Source organism: Nannobrachium achirus (genome assembly GCF_963921795.1).
Source record: "Nannobrachium achirus genome assembly, chromosome: 10".
Taxonomy (NCBI): Eukaryota; Metazoa; Chordata; class Actinopteri; order Myctophiformes; family Myctophidae; genus Nannobrachium; species Nannobrachium achirus.
In genome coordinates this window covers 46011731-46034574 of record NC_137819.1, presented here as the reverse complement: position 1 = coordinate 46034574, position 22844 = coordinate 46011731, and the positions used below count along the sequence as shown (strand labels likewise).

General features: G+C 44.7%; 1 protein-coding gene across 1 annotated transcript; it reads right to left on the bottom strand.

Annotated features, from left to right (window-relative positions):
- Positions 1–610: 610 nt before the first annotated feature.
- LOC308293092 (gasdermin-E-like) lies at positions 611–6889 on the bottom strand (the record flags this gene model as incomplete). Its single annotated transcript, XM_080735522.1, has 9 exons — positions 611–781; positions 966–1036; positions 1258–1486; positions 2932–3032; positions 4052–4126; positions 5303–5429; positions 5756–5900; positions 6189–6363; positions 6673–6889. The coding sequence occupies 9 exons, from the start codon at positions 6887–6889 to the stop codon at positions 611–613; spliced, it is 1311 nt and encodes a 436-aa protein (XP_080591648.1).
- Positions 6890–22844: the final 15955 nt, after the last annotated feature.

The window sequence follows — 22844 nt, the reverse complement described above, 5'->3', positions numbered from 1 at the left end:
CAATAAAAATATCGACATCACACTGAATGAACTAGCCACCGCCTCCCTCCCCAGTTTCTGATCCTGCCTCCACTCTTTTCACCAGCCACCCACTCACCCCCTTCACTGAAATAACCACATCCCACCTCCATAACCTTTGGCATGAAAACCTCCACCTTGTATCGTTCAGGAATCAAGAAGCTTTGAACACTAACTTATACAAGTACATGTGTGTACATCCATGAAACTATAGGACAAGAAGTACAAATGTCAAGACCCGATAACATACAACTATGGTAGTCTTGATCCAAGACTAATAGGTAATCTCCAACCTCCCCTTCCTCTCCAAAATCCTCGAACGCTCCCTTAAAGTTCACCTGGTGGACTCTATAAACCTTGACAAATCAATTCAAATTGAAATGGAACTACTCTCATAAAGGTCACCCACAATATTCTCCTGTCAAAGACAAGTACAATCCTGATGTAGTGTAGTGGAGTAAAAGTAAAAGTACAGAAAATTGGAAATACTCCAGTAAAGTAAAAATACCTCAAAATTGTACTAAGTACAGTACTTGAGTAAATGCATTAGTTACTTTACACCACATACATACACACGCAGACAAAACTTTCCTTAGTTTTGCTGAGCACACAGATAAGACAGGCCTTGTACTGTGACACACAGGACCAGTGGCAGCACTCCTGCATTGCTTTCTCTCTCTGCCAACAGCCCTCCAGCCTCTCTGCTGAGGGTCACATTGCATGTGATGAGCAGCTGTTGCATCCAATGGAAAGCCTTGTCATCCTGTAGGGGGAGGGGCACGGACTCCTTGGGAAGAGAGCAGCTCTCCTTCTGATCCTTTAGATCTATCATTTTCAACTGTGAGAAGGATATGACAGACCAAGCAAAAAGACAGACAAAGAGTTCAGTCAGTATCTTACACAAAATTAGATACGGAGGAGAGACAAACAGGCCATGTTAGACTGACCAGGGCATTGAAGGCCTTCAGAACATCAGGACTGCTCTCACTGAGGAGGGTCAGCGCTTCATCAGGTAACTCTACAAAAATGCACAATACAGAACTTAGATTACATAACATTATGCAGAAATTGAAGTATAAAAAACATATAGACACAGAGTGATGTGCATGCTTTCAACAGGGCCTTGCGCTCAAAGAGTAAGAACTGGTGAGGTGTCAAACAATCTTCTCTCCTACTAAAAGGTTAAGATAGAACTGAGTGAGTCTTATCTTCCTGTCTATGAGAGGTTTTGCACCCTACCTTCCATGGTGCTGACCAATAGATGAACAGCAGCCAGAGGTCCCCCTGGAGAGCCATCACTCTCAGAGTGACTGTCTGGGTCACGTCTGGTGGTCAGGTAGGGTCTGAGCAGGTCCAATATGGCAGTTGCAGAGTTGCGGTGACAGACCGACAAAGATAGACGGGATAGATCTTCTGATAGATCTTGTTCAGTCTCCACTGCTGCATCACCTGAGCACCACTCCTCCAACTGACAGAAAGACAAAGAGATACAAACAGATTAACAGAGAGGTAGTCACAACAACAAGTAGATGGCAAACAAGAGATAGAGAGAGTGATGAACATGTGGACAGACTGACAGACAAGAGAGATGCTATACAGAAAGAAAAACAGACATGCACACATTTATTTATTGATTGATTGACAACAATGCATGAACATTAACATATTTTTACATATCTATAAACATTTGATCACAGACACACAATATCTTATCAATCAATAATCTATCAATATCAGGTATGTCTAAATAGAGAAGGCATTAAAGGAAATACTAAAAAGGAAAAGGGGGGGGGGGGGGGGAGATTTTGAGTTACTTTTACATTACTCGAGTATTTCCAATTGTTAAATACTTTTTACTCTACTACATCTCAGAAACAAATATTATACTTTTTACCCCACTAAAATGATTAGAAAACGTATAGGTACTAGTTGCTTTGTAGATTTGAATTTTGATTACAGAACATACATTAACCACTTCAGCCCTATTAAACTTTGGCTAATCGAAAATAAGAGATTTACAAGCTTGCCACCGTCTATTTTCAAAAACTTTAAGTATATTTTGAAGCAAATGCTTGTATAGGCTAATTTTACCCAAGTGAATTTTCAATTCTGGGACTTATACTTATAACAGACACTGTTCTACACGCAAAAATGTTATCTAAATGTAATTTAGATAGCTAATTTTAGATAGCTTGTTGTTGATACCAGGTCATTGTCTAACTCAGTGGTTCTCAACCTTTTCAGGCCACAACCCTCAAAATAATCATATTTTAACTGGGGACCTCACCCTGACGAGCACTAAGAGTTGAGGAATTACATTTTGTATAACACAGTTCTATTGTGAAAATAGCAGATCTACATGACATTTTGACAATTTCTGCCTCTAATATTTGACAATTTGGCCACTGTTTAATTTGTCATTTTAGAGGTGTTAAAAAGTCTTTAAATTGTCACTTTAGAAATGTGCAGGTACCCTCTATACCGTTAAACTTTATGTTGATTTGTTTACTGTTTAGTGAGAAACAATGTTGCACATTACAGTAAGTTAATCATAATCAGGGGACCCCCCAAAATTATTTGGGGACCTCCCTGGGGGTCCCGACCCACAGGTTGAGAACCACTGGTCTAACTGGCATCTATAGTGTGTATAGATCCAATGTACAGATTGTTGAGAGAAAGTGTTTTAAAGTGTCCAATGAAATGACAATATATAAATATAATAACACTCCATGATTCATCTGACTAAAGTTAGGAGCCCTTGCATGAAAGTACTTGTGCATTCCTTTGAATCCTGTCATGTCCTATTGTCCTTTATCAATAGTGTCTGCTAAATGCCTGAATTGTAATTGATACTTTGACTATGTTTACCACCACTGCTTGTAGTCATGAAAGCTTTGTTGCTTTGTCACTCACAGTGTTCTCTACATCGCAGAGAGCATATCTGTCCTTCATCAATTCACAGAACTTCTGGAACAGATCAGAACGAGGGGGAAGCTCTTGTAGCACTGTTGAATCTACAGAGTTAGATTAAAAGATGACATAGTCAGACATTAATACATTTAACGTTAACATCTTCCGATATCCTCTGCAGCAAAGGACTAAAAGGTCAAAATGTACTTTAAATGTACTTTAACAATCGATTTTGGAACCTGTCAATACATTATCATTAATAAAACAGTTCTGTACTTGACATAAATCTAAACTAGTAAGACACCTCAGGGTGACAAGTGACCTCGCCCTAAAGGGCCACAGTGATGTACATCAGGGATGTGGACATCAGGGAATCGGACATAAGGGATCTGCATATATGGGCATAACAGGGATTTATTCCCCTGGCATCACAGGGATCTCCATATCTCCATATATGGGCATAAAGGGATTTGTTCCACCTTGCATCATAGGGATCTCTCTAACAGGGCATCATTAATATTGATGACATCAGGGTACTCCATATATGGGCATAAAAGGGATCTTGTTAGTGTGACATCACAGTGAAGCATCACTACTGAGTTGAGCAGAAGCTAGCAGAAGCTCTACGCCGACACGACTCTTATATAGTCTTATTAGTCTATAATCTCTGGCAAGCTCTCACGGGGAGAGCATAGCCTTCCGTACGAGTCGGGATATCTGGCCTTACAACCCAGATATCTCATAAGCATGAGGGTTGACATCTCGGTTAAGTTCTCACCGGACACCACTGTGGCGGAAAAGGGATTTGTTCCCCTGGCATCACAGGGATCTCCATATATCCATGTATGGGCATAAAAGGGATTTGTTCCCCCCTGGCATCAGAGCAGCAAACCCATTCTGTTAAGAGTGGTTCCCCTGACATCACAGTGACATCACAGCATGTCAGAGTGGCAAACCCATTGACCGTAAAAATGTGTACACGCTCCCACAAGAAGTGACTGACTGACTGACTGACTGACTGACTGACTGACTGACTGACTGACTGACTGGCTGACTGAGAGACTGAGAGACTGAATGAGTGAGTGAGCGAGTGAGTGAGTGAGCGAGCGAGCGAGACACTCACCAGGAGCCAGTTCTTCCTCCTCAATAATACAGGCATCTGTCTGAATGCCATCATCAGAGACAGTGTCATACCAATCTGGGAACCAATTAGATAAAAACAGAAACAAAAGAGAGAGAGATTAGTTTCATACAGGCATAGATGAAAAATACACGCACACCCACATAAACACACATGTGCACAGCAACATGTCATACACAGATATAGATAGCAAGAAGAATTATAGACCATCAGAATTAATGAAAGGACCCTCATGTTGAGATATAACCAGTATAACACTTTGTGAAAGGCCACCAACAGAAATGATGACCATACAGTATATAGTATATAGATGCCCCCTGCATCGGAGGCCTTCTGAGACCCCCTGCACTTGAGATGTCAGAATAGTCACACTTGTATCATGCATAGTGATACATAAGGACCGCAGGTCGCCACTAGAAACAGAGGGGGAGAGAGATTTCTTCCGTTTGGTCCGTTTGGTGTCCGTTCTTTCTCCCTGTCCGTAGGCTAGCTGACAACACCCAACCCAACGTATTAAAACCAATTAAAACGTACGTACGCATGAACTACCCGTGGCGAACTTTTGTCAATCGTGGGGGCAGTAGTGAGGAAAATAACTTTTCCTCTGCAAAAAGAGAGAAAAGATGTCGTTCTTATACCTCTATGATACCAACAGGGACTTTGCTCACTTGCTTTTTGAATCATATATCCTTTGACTGGCTGGTAATATAACGTTAACTGACAAAAAGTATTTATAAAAAGACTTGTGTGGATGACAGAGACATGAGAGTGAAATCCTGGTCGGGGGAGAATCTCTCGTGTGCTATGCACTGCAAGGCGCAATATGTGGCACGCGGCCCCAACGGGAGCAGAATTGGAGCGGAGAGCGGGTCGGCACACACAAACCGTAGACAAACTAAGCATGTCGACGTAATTACTGCACGTACTCTCTCACCCAAAACGTAGACAAAATCTAACATACAGAACTATAAAAGGCCCTTTAGTCAATGACAATGTGACTAATTGACAAATGAAACATATTACGTACATGTACATAATACAGTACCAGGCCTCAATAAGTGATTCTGACTCTGCCATACAGTACTCTGACACACACAGCACACACACACACACTCGCACGCATGCACGCACGCACGCGCACACGCGCACACGCGCACACACACACACACACACACACACACACACACACACACACACACACACACACACACACACACACACACACACACTAACCAAAACAGCCATCTTCGTGGAATTTTAGGACCCTGAGGCTGTAGGCGATCACAGTGTTAGGAGGGATGTCCATGGAGTCCTGTTTCTTCAACTTTAATTTGCCGTCAACACAGTCCTGGTTGATCACCTGAGAACAGACATGCACGGACAAAACGTTATCGGAAAAACATGGCAAGCTCACGTATTAGGAGGACAGTATGAGTATGAGAGAAAAAGATGGGTGTTTTTGATTAATCTATCATGGTTAAAATGGAGATTGAAGTTACAATGGGTTTGCATAGGAATGGGCCCTGGTCTGATAAAATGAATATCAAATATCTAAATATTGAATCAAGCAAATTGAAATCTGTCCAGGGTGTTCACAAAAGCCTGATTAGACGACAAAATGACCAAATGTTTTTTTAAGTGGAATATCCCTTTAAGTAAATACTTTACACCACTGTTCACACTTACCGGCACAGTTATTTTTGACACTTTCACGATCCCAGTGGAGTCTCGATGTTCCGAGAGGTGGCAGGTGGTGGTGGTGATGATTCTCTCTGTCAGCAAGGCCAGAACGTCTCCCTTCTTCTTCAGCCTCTGCATCAGCATGTTCACCCTACAGAGAAAATGATGTGATGTGATGTGATGTGATGTGATGTGATGTGATGTGATGTGATGTGTGTGTACACGGTGTAGTTATAGATACAGTATATGTACAGACATATAGATACAGCACACACACACACACACACACACACACACACACACACACACACACACACACACACACACACACACACACACACACACACACACACACACACACACACACACACACAGAGAGAGAGAGAGAGAGAATACATATCACGACAAAGAAAAATGATTCAAATTGTTTGACTCCAACCTGTTACTGGAGTTCTGATGCAGCTTGTTTATATCCACTCTCTGTTTCTTGAGGTTGCTGAGATTGTAAGAGGTGTGCTTGTTCATGTCGCCCTTGAGTATGCCACCAATTGCGCCCAAAGCTCCTGTCTCGGTGACACTCCCCTCGAAGGAACCAAAGTCCGTCTCTGTGAAACCTAGGATAGGATCATTTATGTTAGCAAATATGAAGTGTGTGCGTGCGTGCGTGCATGCATGCATCCCCGAATTACACAAATGATGTTCTCAATTTTAATGCAAAAGTTTTAACTCTCACATCTTACATAATCCTATTTGTTTTAATGTATTATTATGCTACAAAAGTTGACATGGTGTTGGAACAACAGAAGTTCAGGAGAGAGAGAAACACACCATGACTCCACCCCCTCTCCACCTACCTGCTCTCACGCCACCTACCTGGCCTACCTGGCCCTTAGCTCCGCCCCCTAGTCATGTGTAGGATGTACCTGGGCTTAGTGGTGGATCCGTGGATTCGCCCCTCAACAGGTCATTGAGGGTAAAGGCGCATGGACAGTACTTGGACTTCTGCTGCCACCACTGTCGTTTTTTCTTGATAACCAGCGCCATTGGAACCAGCTTGTCTGAGTCATTAAGACGGGCTTCGATGAGAGTGCCGCCCCTGTCATACTGTTGGACGAAGTTGGCAGTTGTCTTGGAAAACATTGTTGCTGTTGTTCGTGGGATCTGTAGATGGAGGGCAGAGAATGAATTGACTAACTCAGCCACAAAGATGAACTTTGATGTAATTTGGTACATTGTTAGATAGAAGTTGTCACAACAGTCAGTGTGTAGAGGGGGAAACTGATTTCTAGTCGTAATTTTCTTCTTTTCAATTTGCTTTTTCTTAGTTAGTTTGAAGTGCCCTCAAGAGTACTTGGAAAGCCCTGTGTGTGTGTATCCTACCGGTATGTGTGTGTGTGTGTGTGTGTGTGTGTGTGTGTGTGTGTGTGTGTGTGTGTATCCTATGTGTGTGTGTTTGTGTGTGTGTTTGTGCGTGTGTGTGTGTGTGTGTGCGTGTGCGTGTGCGCGTGCGTGCGTGCGTGCGTGCGTGCGCGTGTTTTTCTAGCACCTCAACTAATGTCCATAAGTATAGGACATAGCAGTGGTGGGCGTGGTTTTCTGGTGCCACAAAAAAATCGGCCATTCCTTTTTCTTATAGATTTACAAAAACCTTTGATTGTGTGCGTTTTTTTAAATCGCTTAACAAAGGATAATATATAATAAATGTTAATTAGTATGCATGTTCAAAGATTCAGGCAACGGTTAGGGTGAGTTTTAGGTGTTTAGGGGTTCGATTTATACCTATAGGGTTGTTCTTGGGATGGGCCAGTAGGTCTTCAAAACTTTGTACCAATGTTTGTCAGCTTTTGTTTGACATTTAACTGCATATCTTTAGAGTTTAGACCATATGGGGGCCACATGCGGCCCCCACTTAATGCGATCCGCAGGAAATGATATATTATTGATTTTAGCTGTTAAAATTCCAAACATGCAAACATGACCCCAATTACTACTGTACTTACGTCTATATTAGTAGCTTAATGACTAGTACTAGTCTTTTTTATGTCCAATGTGTTTATTTAAGTTCATAAAGTTAACATAAGAACATATAAATGCATTTGAATTTAAATACCATTTTTACTTTTCAGGATTCCAATTAAAAAATAGCTAAAAATAATTCAGGATTCCAATTCAAGCTTGTAGATTGGCTATTTTTGCTATTTTTGACTGTATAGTGTGAACCTCTGGAGTGAGTGTGAAAATATAGTGGCCCTCTCCATCATCAAAGTTGCCCACCCCTGCTTTAGGCTATTGCATGAATGTTCTTTTTAGCCTATTTTCTGCAACTATATTTCAATGACAAAGACACAAATAAAGAATAAACAATAGCAAAAACTTACCCTAATTCAGTCAACTGGCAAAACAATTAACTGTGTTTCCTGTCTTTTGATGAGAAACAATTACCGTGCACTGCGTGCAGCCAATTTGTCCCCACACAACACCTAAACAACAAACTTTAAACAACAGCTGTAAACGAGCTCAAAAACAGTGAAACTTTCAAATCATGAAAACCAAGCAGGAGCTGGAGAAGCTGCAGGCTGGGACACTGACTGACAACTGGGTTGACATTCACAAGAGTTTATGTGTGTGTGTGTGTGTGTGTGTGTGCGTGCGTGCGTGTGTGCGTGCGTGCGTGCGTGTGCATGCCTGCGTGAGTACATGACTGCACTTGCCTCCTAAACGGTCTAGACCAAACCTGGGCATTGTGCGGCCCGGGGGCTGTATGCGGCCCTTTGGTTCACTCTGACCGGCCCTTGTAGGGTTAATGGCAAATTACAAAATAAACACATCTTCTAATTTTACCTCATGCATGGACTAAAGCTCTTTTTTTTTTAAATAAATAAAAATTGGACTGCTATTTAGTGGTATTTAGAGGTAAAGCCATGTGTTTAGTTTGCGGGGTGCACATCTTACGGGGAGCACTGCCTTTTGTGCAGACCCAAAGGATCAGTTGCAGTAGGCCTACTATAGGCCAGTCAATCTAAGCTAAAAAAAAGGGCCTGACCCAAAAGAAATTGCAATAGTAATGGTTCAAGGTTTTTTATGATCCTTATGGTCATCCAAATAACATATTAAAAGTTTTGAATTATATATTTAGTGGATCAAATTAAATAAAATTCAGGGGGTTCAAGTTTGGGTCCATTCACTTACTATACAGGAAATCACTTACTATACAGGAAAAAAAGACCCCCAAAAAATCTTCTTTAAGTAGCATGTGTGGGGTCTATCTAGGGGTTTTTCCATTATTCTGAATCCATTGCAAGCATTTGTTTTGCACAAAAAAACATTCCTTGGGCTGAAAACGGACCCATAGAACTATGGTTTAGTGATGAGTCATCACTTTTCTGGGGTCATCTCCGTTTCGTGGTGTCCGTTTTTAACCCGACGAATGTTTTTTGTGCAAAACGAATGCTTGCAATGGATTCAGGACCATGATAAACCCCTAGTTAGACCCCTCACATGCTACTTAAAGACGATTTTTTCCCCTGTATAGTAGGTCTAACTAAATGGACCCAAACTTGAATCCCCTAAATTTACCTTGATCCACTAAATATATAATTCACAACTTTTAATATGTTATTTGGATGACCCTAAGGATCATAAAAAACCTTGAACCATTACTATTGCAATTTCTTTTGGGTCAAACCTTAGATTGACTATAGCCGAATGAGGTGGATGGTGCAGTCTGCAGAGACAGCTCTGCTGCCATCTAGAGGCACACACTTCACACCAGACCAGGGGTCAGTGCTCTGCTCTGTTGGTTGTGTCAGTCCCTCTATTTCACTACCATAGAACTAGAAAGACAACCTGACTTCGCCAGATGTGGCATATTGAGTTCCTCATCATACTGCCTCCATCTGGAACCACTCAGAGATTGGTGCTACATCGAACAGCACCTGGTTCGAACCAATCAGCGGGAGCTACAGGCGGGATCTGAGCGAGACCGGGTGTGATGCGATCAAGAAGCGCCTGTTGCAGCAGTTGCATGTAGTTCTTTCACTATTGATCTTTGCCGCTGTGGTATCGGGCCTACAGCATAAACATCATATTTGGAATATTATATACACAACAGGCTCACACAGTTGAGTATGAAAGGTTTAAGTTTGTGCTACCAAGCCATGTTTAAGAGCCAGCTGTCTCTTATCTTATTTTAGACCATAGTGGCTTTGGTTGACTGTCCCGAGACAGGCTACTACTTGCTGGGTTTATTAGATCACAATCAAACAGTGAGTCGTTAAAGACTTACATTTGGGGCAATGCGGACCTTAAGACCTTAAGGGTAGCAGCCATCTGTCTACTGTCTTTTATCTTAATTTAGACAAACCACAACAGCGACTCAACATTCCTCTGGTTTGATTATCTTGATCTTCTGGGTCAAGAATGACCCCTGTGGACAGTAACAGAGGGCCACAAAGAAGGAGCCATAAAGTGACCCCAGGCACAGAGCCCTGCACGGGTCCAACATACTATACAACATACACGGGCCTACATACTTAAGTATGTAGGCCTACTTAAGTGCAATTGTGAGGTATTTGTATTTTACTCCACAACAATTTATTTTTAAACTTGAGTTATACTAGTTACTTTGCAGCTGTTTTATTGCAATACACACATTAACAACTTAGCCCTATTTAAAACCTAGGTTATTTGAAAATAGCAGATCTACAAGCTCACAATGTGTCGCATCGTGACATGTTGTGAGCTTGTAGGTCTGCTATTTTTTACTTTTACTTTTGGTATAAAGTATATTTAAGTATAGTAAAGTGTATATAAGTATATTCTGATGCCAATACTTTCATACTTTTACTCAATTTCATTTTGAATTCCAGACTAGATTATCTGGATATCATGTTAATATCTGTGCATGTCTGCCTCTAGGCCAGGTTGCTATGTAAGATTAATGTAAGCAAATAAAGTGATAAAACAACAACAAAATATGCTCCAGATAATAATGGTGGATTGTGCAGGTGAGATACAATACCAGTAATAAATTAAAAGCGTCTATTATTTAACAACATGCTGGGCTCTGAAAATAGCAGATCTACAAATAAAGTGCAATTTTCTGACTCTAGTGGGCGCTGGGCGGGAAGCCGCTCTTTGCGTCGGCACTTTGAACACACGCACGTGTTCGGGGAGATCTTCTCTTCCACACCAGAGAATTTATCGTTTTTCAAACATTTTCAATTGGCTGAGGGGTACTCTTATTCTGAAGAAATTTCCTTATATTCGCCAGCTTATATTCGCCAGTTTCACATAGACGGGGCGCCGTTAAAGTAAATAGCCTACAGCCGTGCGTGCGTTCTTTCAATGGCATCGCAGTCAGGGTTGTCAACATTGGACGGTCAGAATCCAGGAGATATATTTTTTGGGGGGTGCGCGGAACTCTCCTACAGATATATACTTTCCTGTGTTCTGTTGAATTTTGTGCATGTGTAAGGGTGGCCCAACTCACATTAACTGCCAGTGTTTAAACTGGTACCCTTTTGTCATCACCTTGTTACTGAATTTGCCAATAAATAATTGTAAATACACCTTTTTGGTTTGATGTATATCATTAAGTATTACCATTAGCAGATTATATAATTATAAGTTTCCGACAACGCCACCTCGTTTAAAGAGGAAAGTAAGTGCACAAAAGGCACTACCTTTAAGGACACACAAGTTCGTTTACGGGATATCAGAGCAATATGAACCATGAGGAGAGACTGACCAGGACAACAGTTTAGAAAAAGTATAACAAATCTTTATTTCTAGTGACAGCGGCCTCTATAATGCCAAAAACACAATAATAAAATAAAAGGGAATCCTATAATCCTATGGCGCCACTAAGCTAAAACCTAAAAATATAAGAACACTTCCAACAATAAAACAATACTTCACCCCTCCCTTCTTATCGTATCGTTTCTTGGGACAGTTAAAGTGCACTTAGCGTGTAGTTCCAGGCCCGTTACGGCCCTCAAATCGTAATAATATAGTATTACGATAAATGGATATTATACAAGGAGCACAGATTAGTGACTAATAATTATTACTATAAACTAAGCAGATATCAAATAATAAGCAGCGTATCGTTCAAACAGGTGGGAATAGTGACTTCTACAGCAGGTGGAATGGCACACACAGCGACACACAGCTCATCTCTGGTCGTCTACTTCTTTAGTCCACTCATCTGTGAATACAAAGAATACGCCAGTATCCTTGTCGCGACGACTATACAGCTCAATTCTAGGCCAGTGACTTTAGTGACAGTGGTGTACAGGATTGGATACTCACACGCAGGCAGCCTTGTGGGCTGCCGCTGCGAATAGTTCGCACGACACCACAGTAGTCACAACGACCCCTCTCATTAGCCGGGTAGCCGGTTCGGCTCGTCGGGACCCTCTCGCTCGTCTCTGGATGGCCCGGACACTGCCTGGTAACGCTGGCACCCGGATCGCCGTCTGGAATCCGCTGGGTTTGTAAGGTAAAGTGCTACTCGGTCCTAGCACTTTAGATCAGTAAGGTTCAGTAAGGTTCAGTTCGGTTACTGCCTGGCTCGGCCTGTGCCTGTCTCTCTGTTCATCACAGCCGGCCACCTGAGTCACTTCCCTCAGCCCGCTCCACACACACACGTCTGCACCCCTTGCTCGTCAACCTAGACTGAGCCTGGCGTTCCTCTTAAAGGGCCGCCTCCCACTCTGCCAGCCGCCCATTGGCTGGTCATGACGTTAGTCCCCCATACATTGGCCAGCACCGGCGTCTAGTTATCCTATCAGTTCGCATTCAGACTCACACATGGAAAGAGAGGAGGTTTTAAAGGGGGACAGCAATACAACATTATAACCAACGAAACATATTATACAAATTATACAAAACATGTTCAACAGAAGGAAATAATTGTAAAAACAACAATTATTAAAGGAAAGAAAAATAAAAAGAATAACGCTGCTTTCCACCCCCTCACACTCCCCCCTACTTGATCGTTAGCAGTCCCTGCGACTAACTCAACCGGGCTGTACCGCACAGACGGCTGCCCAAATTAACTCCAGCAGAACGTTGGGGCCCTGATACCTCCCTGAAAGCTTCTTCCAGTTAGGCTGTCGTCTTGGTTGAATGCATCCTCCCTTTCTCCGCCTCAATGGGACGGCCTGAGCCTCGTTCCCCCAGGTGACCTGCAACTGGGGTTCGTCCTGGAGCTTCTGAAGGGCCATCTCCTGTTCCTCAGACAGCTGCTGGTGTTCTCTCATCGGGGACACGCTCCGTCTGTTGGCCTCTTGCAACTCTGCGCCGAGGCCCGTTATGGTGATCTCCAGCTGGGCTTTCTCCTGGCTCAGCCTCTGACGCAGAGCACCACCTCCCTCCAGCTCCACCGCCTGTTGCCTTACCTGCAGCTCCAGAACACGCACCTTCTGGTCAGCTGCTTGTGCCTGGCTGTTATACTCACTCTCCATCTTGGCCCATCTGAGGTTGGTGTCCTCCAGCAGAGCCTGGGTGCTCTCTGTGTGTCTCCTTTGCAGCTCAAACTTCTCCTGCTCCTCCTTCAACGAGTTGGCGCTCTGAACCGCCACCTTCCTCAGCTCACCGATCTGCTTATTTTTGCACTCACGAATGACCTGGGTTTCCCGCCGTAGGCCTCGAACTGTCTCCTCTAGCTTGCGGACGCGCTCCTCAGAGTCCCGCTGCTTAGCTCTATACGCCTCAATTTCGCTGTTCTTTCTGTCCAAAAGGGCCCGCATATCCCGATCGTGTCTCTGCTGCATTAACCTAACTTGTAATCCTGCATCCGGTAAGCCACATAATGGAACTCTCTCCCTCGGTACCCCCATAACCTGACACTCCCCAACAAACGCCTCATTAGCCCTCCTTCCCATAGGTGGGGATATAACCCCTGTCGCACGGGCTCCGGCAACAGGGCCCTTTAGTTTAACGACGGCTGATTATTAGTGCACCATCTAGCTATGTGTCCCGGTCGTTTGCATTGTCTGCATATTGGCCTCCCCTCCCCATCCCATTCATGTCTCTGAGGTGGCGCGTACCGGCGTGCAGGTGGCACATAAGGCGCCTCAGGCGGCGGTGGTTGGGAACGCACAGCAGGAGCGGCAGCTTGGATGAGCGGTCGGAGTTCACTCATCAACTCTTTCGTCATACCGTGCAACTGCGTCTTGACATCCTCCATTATTTCTCGCTTCAGTTCATCTCTCCACGCAGAGGTCTGTGGTGGCACAGGGACAGTTACGGGGTTAATAGCATGACAAGCGATTTCAGTAGCTGACGTACCTCCATGTTCCGTGTCCAACGTCAAGGCCTCCTGTCGCAGCGCGGCGAAGTCTTCGTCAGGGTGGCGTCGAGCATATATTCTCAGTGCTTGACCAAGTGGGCCCTCAGTTAACCCCATAAGAAACTGGTCCTTCAAGACGGCCTCGGAGGGGGCTGTAGTCGCATCATAACGCCGCAACCCACAAAATAATTCTCTAAGTCTCAGAATAAAGGCACTGACACTCTCTCCAGGGCGCTGTGCGCAACTATAAAATTGTGAGCGTACCTTTGCAACAGGGATTGTTTCCTTGTACACGTTATCTAGATGAGCAAAGATTTTGGCCACAGTATCTCGATCCCCCTCATCCAACACATTAACTTGCCGTCTAGCTTCATCAGTCAAGGTTTGTAATAGAATGGCAACCTTTTTAGCCTCATTAACATCTTGCGTCCCCAATAGCCCTTTAATCTGTACTTTCCATTCCCTGTACTTAAGTTCACCCTCTGTACCTCCAAACGTGGGCAGCCACGGGGCGCCCGGATACACCGGCATCATCATCATATTAACAAGTTCACAATTACACACTTATTCACTCTCTCCTCTATATTGCTCTGTGTCCGATCCTGCCGCTACAAACGCCAATTTATGTAAGGGTGGCCCAACTCACATTAACTGCCAGTGTTTAAACTGGTACCCTTTTGTCATCACCTTGTTACTGAATTTGCCAATAAATAATTGTAAATACACCTTTTTGGTTTGATGTATATCATTAAGTATTACCATTAGCAGATTATATAATTATAAGTTTCCGACAACGCCACCTCGTTTAAAGAGGAAAGTAAGTGCACAAAAGGCACTACCTTTAAGGACACACAAGTTCGTTTACGGGATATCAGAGCAATATGAACCATGAGGAGAGACTGACCAGGACAACAGTTTAGAAAAAGTATAACAAATCTTTATTTCTAGTGACAGCGGCCTCTATAATGCCAAAAACACAATAATAAAATAAAAGGGAATCCTATAATCCTATGGCGCCACTAAGCTAAAACCTAAAAATATAAGAACACTTCCAACAATAAAACAATACTTCACCCCTCCCTTCTTATCGTATCGTTTCTTGGGACAGTTAAAGTGCACTTAGCGTGTAGTTCCAGGCCCGTTACGGCCCTCAAATCGTAATAATATAGTATTACGATAAATGGATATTATACAAGGAGCACAGATTAGTGACTAATAATTATTACTATAAACTAAGCAGATATCAAATAATAAGCAGCGTATCGTTCAAACAGGTGGGAATAGTGACTTCTACAGCAGGTGGAATGGCACACACAGCGACACACAGCTCATCTCTGGTCGTCTACTTCTTTAGTCCACTCATCTGTGAATACAAAGAATACGCCAGTATCCTTGTCGCGACGACTATACAGCTCAATTCTAGGCCAGTGACTTTAGTGACAGTGGTGTACAGGATTGGATACTCACACGCAGGCAGCCTTGTGGGCTGCCGCTGCGAATAGTTCGCACGACACCACAGTAGTCACAACGACCCCTCTCATTAGCCGGGTAGCCGGTTCGGCTCGTCGGGACCCTCTCGCTCGTCTCTGGATGGCCCGGACACTGCCTGGTAACGCTGGCACCCGGATCGCCGTCTGGAATCCGCTGGGTTTGTAAGGTAAAGTGCTACTCGGTCCTAGCACTTTAGATCAGTAAGGTTCAGTAAGGTTCAGTTCGGTTACTGCCTGGCTCGGCCTGTGCCTGTCTCTCTGTTCATCACAGCCGGCCACCTGAGTCACTTCCCTCAGCCCGCTCCACACACACACGTCTGCACCCCTTGCTCGTCAACCTAGACTGAGCCTGGCGTTCCTCTTAAAGGGCCGCCTCCCACTCTGCCAGCCGCCCATTGGCTGGTCATGACGTTAGTCCCCCATACATTGGCCAGCACCGGCGTCTAGTTATCCTATCAGTTCGCATTCAGACTCACACATGGAAAGAGAGGAGGTTTTAAAGGGGGACAGCAATACAACATTATAACCAACGAAACATATTATACAAATTATACAAAACATGTTCAACAGAAGGAAATAATTGTAAAAACAACAATTATTAAAGGAAAGAAAAATAAAAAGAATAACGCTGCTTTCCACCCCCTCACACTCCCCCCTACTTGATCGTTAGCAGTCCCTGCGACTAACTCAACCGGGCTGTACCGCACAGACGGCTGCCCAAATTAACTCCAGCAGAACGTTGGGGCCCTGATACCTCCCTGAAAGCTTCTTCCAGTTAGGCTGTCGTCTTGGTTGAATGCATCCTCCCTTTCTCCGCCTCAATGGGACGGCCTGAGCCTCGTTCCCCCAGGTGACCTGCAACTGGGGTTCGTCCTGGAGCTTCTGAAGGGCCATCTCCTGTTCCTCAGACAGCTGCTGGTGTTCTCTCATCGGGGACACGCTCCGTCTGTTGGCCTCTTGCAACTCTGCGCCGAGGCCCGTTATGGTGATCTCCAGCTGGGCTTTCTCCTGGCTCAGCCTCTGACGCAGAGCACCACCTCCCTCCAGCTCCACCGCCTGTTGCCTTACCTGCAGCTCCAGAACACGCACCTTCTGGTCAGCTGCTTGTGCCTGGCTGTTATACTCACTCTCCATCTTGGCCCATCTGAGGTTGGTGTCCTCCAGCAGAGCCTGGGTGCTCTCTGTGTGTCTCCTTTGCAGCTCAAACTTCTCCTGCTCCTCCTTCAACGAGTTGGCGCTCTGAACCGCCACCTTCCTCAGCTCACCGATCTGCTTATTTTTGCACTCACGAATGACCTGGGTTTCCCGCCGTAGGCCTCGAACTGTCTCCTCTAGCTTGCGGACGCGCTCCTCAGAGTCCCGCTGCTTAGCTCTATACGCCTCAATTTCGCTGTTCTTTCTGTCCAAAAGGGCCCGCATATCCCGATCGTGTCTCTGCTGCATTAACCTAACTTGTAATCCTGCATCCGGTAAGCCACATAATGGAACTCTCTCCCTCGGTACCCCCATAACCTGACACTCCCCAACAAACGCCTCATTAGCCCTCCTTCCCATAGGTGGGGATATAACCCCTGTCGCACGGGCTCCGGCAACAGGGCCCTTTAGTTTAACGACGGCTGATTATTAGTGCACCATCTAGCTATGTGTCCCGGTCGTTTGCATTGTCTGCATATTGGCCTCCCCTCCCCATCCCATTCATGTCTCTGAGGTGGCGCGTACCGGCGTGCAGGTGGCACATAAGGCGCCTCAGGCGGCGGTGGTTGGGAACGCACAGCAGGAGCGGCAGCTTGGATGAGCGGTCGGAGTTCACTCATCAACTCTTTCGTCATACCGTGCAACTGCGTCTTGACATCCTCCATTATTTCTCGCTTCAGTTCATCTCTCCACGCAGAGGTCTGTGGTGGCACAGGGACAGTTACGGGGTTAATAGCATGACAAGCGATTTCAGTAGCTGACGTACCTCCATGTTCCGTGTCCAACGTCAAGGCCTCCTGTCGCAGCGCGGCGAAGTCTTCGTCAGGGTGGCGTCGAGCATATATTCTCAGTGCTTGACCAAGTGGGCCCTCAGTTAACCCCATAAGAAACTGGTCCTTCAAGACGGCCTCGGAGGGGGCTGTAGTCGCATCATAACGCCGCAACCCACAAAATAATTCTCTAAGTCTCAGAATAAAGGCACTGACACTCTCTCCAGGGCGCTGTGCGCAACTATAAAATTGTGAGCGTACCTTTGCAACAGGGATTGTTTCCTTGTACACGTTATCTAGATGAGCAAAGATTTTGGCCACAGTATCTCGATCCCCCTCATCCAACACATTAACTTGCCGTCTAGCTTCATCAGTCAAGGTTTGTAATAGAATGGCAACCTTTTTAGCCTCATTAACATCTTGCGTCCCCAATAGCCCTTTAATCTGTACTTTCCATTCCCTGTACTTAAGTTCACCCTCTGTACCTCCAAACGTGGGCAGCCACGGGGCGCCCGGATACACCGGCATCATCATCATATTAACAAGTTCACAATTACACACTTATTCACTCTCTCCTCTATATTGCTCTGTGTCCGATCCTGCCGCTACAAACGCCAATTTATGTAAGGGTGGCCCAACTCACATTAACTGCCAGTGTTTAAACTGGTACCCTTTTGTCATCACCTTGTTACTGAATTTGCCAATAAATAATTGTAAATACACCTTTTTGGTTTGATGTATATCATTAAGTATTACCATTAGCAGATTATATAATTATAAGTTTCCGACAACGCCACCTCGTTTAAAGAGGAAAGTAAGTGCACAAAAGGCACTACCTTTAAGGACACACAAGTTCGTTTACGGGATATCAGAGCAATATGAACCATGAGGAGAGACTGACCAGGACAACAGTTTAGAAAAAGTATAACAAATCTTTATTTCTAGTGACAGCGGCCTCTATAATGCCAAAAACACAATAATAAAATAAAAGGGAATCCTATAATCCTATGGCGCCACTAAGCTAAAACCTAAAAATATAAGAACACTTCCAACAATAAAACAATACTTCACCCCTCCCTTCTTATCGTATCGTTTCTTGGGACAGTTAAAGTGCACTTAGCGTGTAGTTCCAGGCCCGTTACGGCCCTCAAATCGTAATAATATAGTATTACGATAAATGGATATTATACAAGGAGCACAGATTAGTGACTAATAATTATTACTATAAACTAAGCAGATATCAAATAATAAGCAGCGTATCGTTCAAACAGGTGGGAATAGTGACTTCTACAGCAGGTGGAATGGCACACACAGCGACACACAGCTCATCTCTGGTCGTCTACTTCTTTAGTCCACTCATCTGTGAATACAAAGAATACGCCAGTATCCTTGTCGCGACGACTATACAGCTCAATTCTAGGCCAGTGACTTTAGTGACAGTGGTGTACAGGATTGGATACTCACACGCAGGCAGCCTTGTGGGCTGCCGCTGCGAATAGTTCGCACGACACCACAGTAGTCACAACGACCCCTCTCATTAGCCGGGTAGCCGGTTCGGCTCGTCGGGACCCTCTCGCTCGTCTCTGGATGGCCCGGACACTGCCTGGTAACGCTGGCACCCGGATCGCCGTCTGGAATCCGCTGGGTTTGTAAGGTAAAGTGCTACTCGGTCCTAGCACTTTAGATCAGTAAGGTTCAGTAAGGTTCAGTTCGGTTACTGCCTGGCTCGGCCTGTGCCTGTCTCTCTGTTCATCACAGCCGGCCACCTGAGTCACTTCCCTCAGCCCGCTCCACACACACACGTCTGCACCCCTTGCTCGTCAACCTAGACTGAGCCTGGCGTTCCTCTTAAAGGGCCGCCTCCCACTCTGCCAGCCGCCCATTGGCTGGTCATGACGTTAGTCCCCCATACATTGGCCAGCACCGGCGTCTAGTTATCCTATCAGTTCGCATTCAGACTCACACATGGAAAGAGAGGAGGTTTTAAAGGGGGACAGCAATACAACATTATAACCAACGAAACATATTATACAAATTATACAAAACATGTTCAACAGAAGGAAATAATTGTAAAAACAACAATTATTAAAGGAAAGAAAAATAAAAAGAATAACGCTGCTTTCCACCCCCTCACACATGTTTGATACTTTTATCAGGCTTGCTTTACTAGCACTGGTACAATTTCAGCCTTAAATGACAAATGTAGGTGAATAATAATGACTTCTCATCTTTAAGTCATTACATTTATATGATCTTTCTTGCATGCATTGCCCCAAGCCTAAAGCGGGGGGTCTGGGGGTCCACCCCCAGAAAGAATATAACATAGTAGAAGTAATTTCCTGTGTTCTGGTGAATTTTGTGCATGTTTTATACGTTTATCAGGCTTGCTTTACTAGCATGGGTACAATTTCAGCCTTAAAATGCCAAATGTAGGTGTACAGATTTGATGACTGAACCAAAGGATTTAATGATGACTTCAAATTTTTAAGTCATTACTTAAGTGAATATGTGTCTGATCTTTCTTGCATTCATTGCCCCACCTCTAAAGCGGGGGGTCAGAAAAAAAATAACATAGTAGATGTAATTTCCTGTGTTCTGGTGAATTTTGGGAGTTTGATACCAAATCCAGGAGAAATCCAGGAGATTTGCCAATCCAGGAGCATGCCAGGAGATGGGGTCAAAATCCAGGAGACTCCTGGGAGATCCAGGAGAGTTGACAAGCCTGAATTCGCACTCCATTTTCACTCCATAGTTGATCCCCCTGCAAGCCGTCGGAAAATGCTGTTATTAAGCCTATTATTAATAGGTCTATTATTATTTGGATAAAGTAGAACAACCTTTAAAACCAATCATACTAATTTAAAATTGTATCATGATCTGACACTGTCGTGACAGCTTGTTGCTGCTGCTGCTTTCTGCCTCCGCTGCTTTAGTTTGTGCAGTTGTATTTGTCATACGACGGTGTCGCGCATTGAAAATATCAGAGCTACAAGCTCACAACATGTCGGAACTTGCAGCTTTGTGAGCTTGCATGTCTGCTATGCTCGACACGCCCCTCTGTCTGTCTGTCTGTCAGTCACACTTTTGCCCTGCTCATATCTCCACAACCGTTGCCCCCATCCATGCCAAATTTTGCACACACACTCCTTACCTGCCAAACTACAACCTCCAAGGACCCCCGGAGCTCCAGGGACCCCCAGGTGTAAAAGAATGTCCGTCCGTGAGGCACACGTCACACGTCACACTTTTGCCCTGCTCATATCTCCACAACCGTTGCCCCCATCCATGCCACATTTTGCACACACACTCCTTACCTGCCAAACTACAACCTCCAAGGACCCCCGGAGCTTCAGGGACCCCCAGGTCCCTGAGGGACCCCCAGGTGTAAAAAATGACCAAATGTGCAAAAATGACCAAATGACCACCCCAACGGGGCTGCTCACGGGGAATTCCTGGGGACCACCCACTCCTGCTGCTCCAGAACGGATGCAAAAGTGGTGACGCCCCCAGTGGAGGACCCCCTCCACTGCAGCTCACATAAAATGCCGTAACTCGGCCTAGGAGCGTCCGGGAGAGTCGGGGCCGGTACCTATTCGTCCGCCAAGGCAACGCGGAGACCCCACCCCTCATTTCTCACATGGCCCTCTTCTAGCGCCACCTTCAGGCCGATTTTTAAAACACATTTTTGGCCACTGCTCCTACAGTTTTGGCCCTAAAATCAGGCAAATTGCTACACAGTATGTCTACACTCATCCCATCAACATGAATCTGTCCCATATAGCGCCACCTTCAGGCCGATTTTTAAAAACACATTTTTGGACACTGCTCCTACAGATTTTGCCCTAAAATCACGAAAATCACTACACAGTATGTCTACACTCATGTCATCAACATGGCTCAGGAAGATTTTGGAAAAACACATTTTTGCCCTATTTGTGGAGATAAGTGACCTACGGTCACTTATCTCCCGATTAGGGAGTCTTACTGGTCTAGTGTCCCTCTGTCTGCCAGGTACTGTGGTATTCAAGAGACCACCTCTACTGACTGACAATTACTAATGATGTATTCTCTCTAGCATTAAGCTTACTGGGTGAACTAACATGATGACATAGCTGTAGCATTACTTGTGTTAGAACTTCAATATAGGCAATAGGTATTTCTTAAGAGTTGACTTTATAGATCAGTCTCTTCTCCCGGGGAGCCCGAACAGCTGAGGGCTGCAGGGGGCCGTACCAAGGTGTTTGAGGTTCCCTCATAGACCAATGGGAGAAGAGGGCAAGGGGAGTGGGAATCACCCACAGGAGAATGAGGGGAGGTCTCTTCTAATATACTAGAGGGTCGCGGCCCTTCGGGCCGCTCACATCTAGTTAAAAAAAAAAAAAAAAAAAAAACGTGACAAATAAAGTCAGATTTGGAAGGGACCTTTGGTGTGCTAGGAGGGAGAGGAACCTGAGGGGTGGACGAGCTGGTGGGATGCTGTGGTGTGGATCTGGTGGGGTGGGACTGAGGGCCTGGAGCCTCAGAATGCTGTAAACATCTCAACTCTGCCTGTCAATAAAGCTTTTTGGACATCGTTGGAAGCCTGCCTGGACCCTCAACTTCCACAGAACTTCTCATACTTCTGTAGCTCATTGCCTCCTAGAGTGTACAACAGCAGCTCATAACAGACAACCAGTGCTCTGCTGAAGGAATAATCGATAGGATTCCAAACCGCTACCAGGAGCAGAAAAGTCTTGCTCTTTCATGCCAATATATCTGTATCTGTCAGTCCTTGTCCCTGTTTGAACGGTGCTAACCATTCCATCCTTGTCACCTTTATGCCCATATACAGTATGGAGATCCCTGATGTCATCAATATTAAGCCCATATCTTGGAATGCCCAAATATGGACATACTGTGTCATCTCATGTGGTCTATGACGTTAGACATCTATGATGTCAGTCACCTCCATATTTGCGAAAAGTTTATTTTTTTTATTTTCCCATAAGTCAATAGAGAAAATGTATTCACAAATAAATGAATATATATATATATACATTAAATTATATATAAAATATGCAAGCAGACGAGTCCCTATGAAGCCGGTCAATTTGACACATGGCCCAAGTAAGTGTAGCACCAAAACTGCAAAATAAAGCTTATATATAGCCTACTGTATATATAATTTGCTGCAACAGAAGCAGTGTCAATCAATCAACCTTTATCCGTCACATACAATTTAAAAAAAGGAATTTTTAAAAACGTGAAATGTATACAGGTGGGGCAGCATAGCTCAGCATAGCTCAGGGGTAGAGAAACCGTTATTAGAGCACGAAGGGTTCCCGAAGGGTTCCCAGTTCAAATCC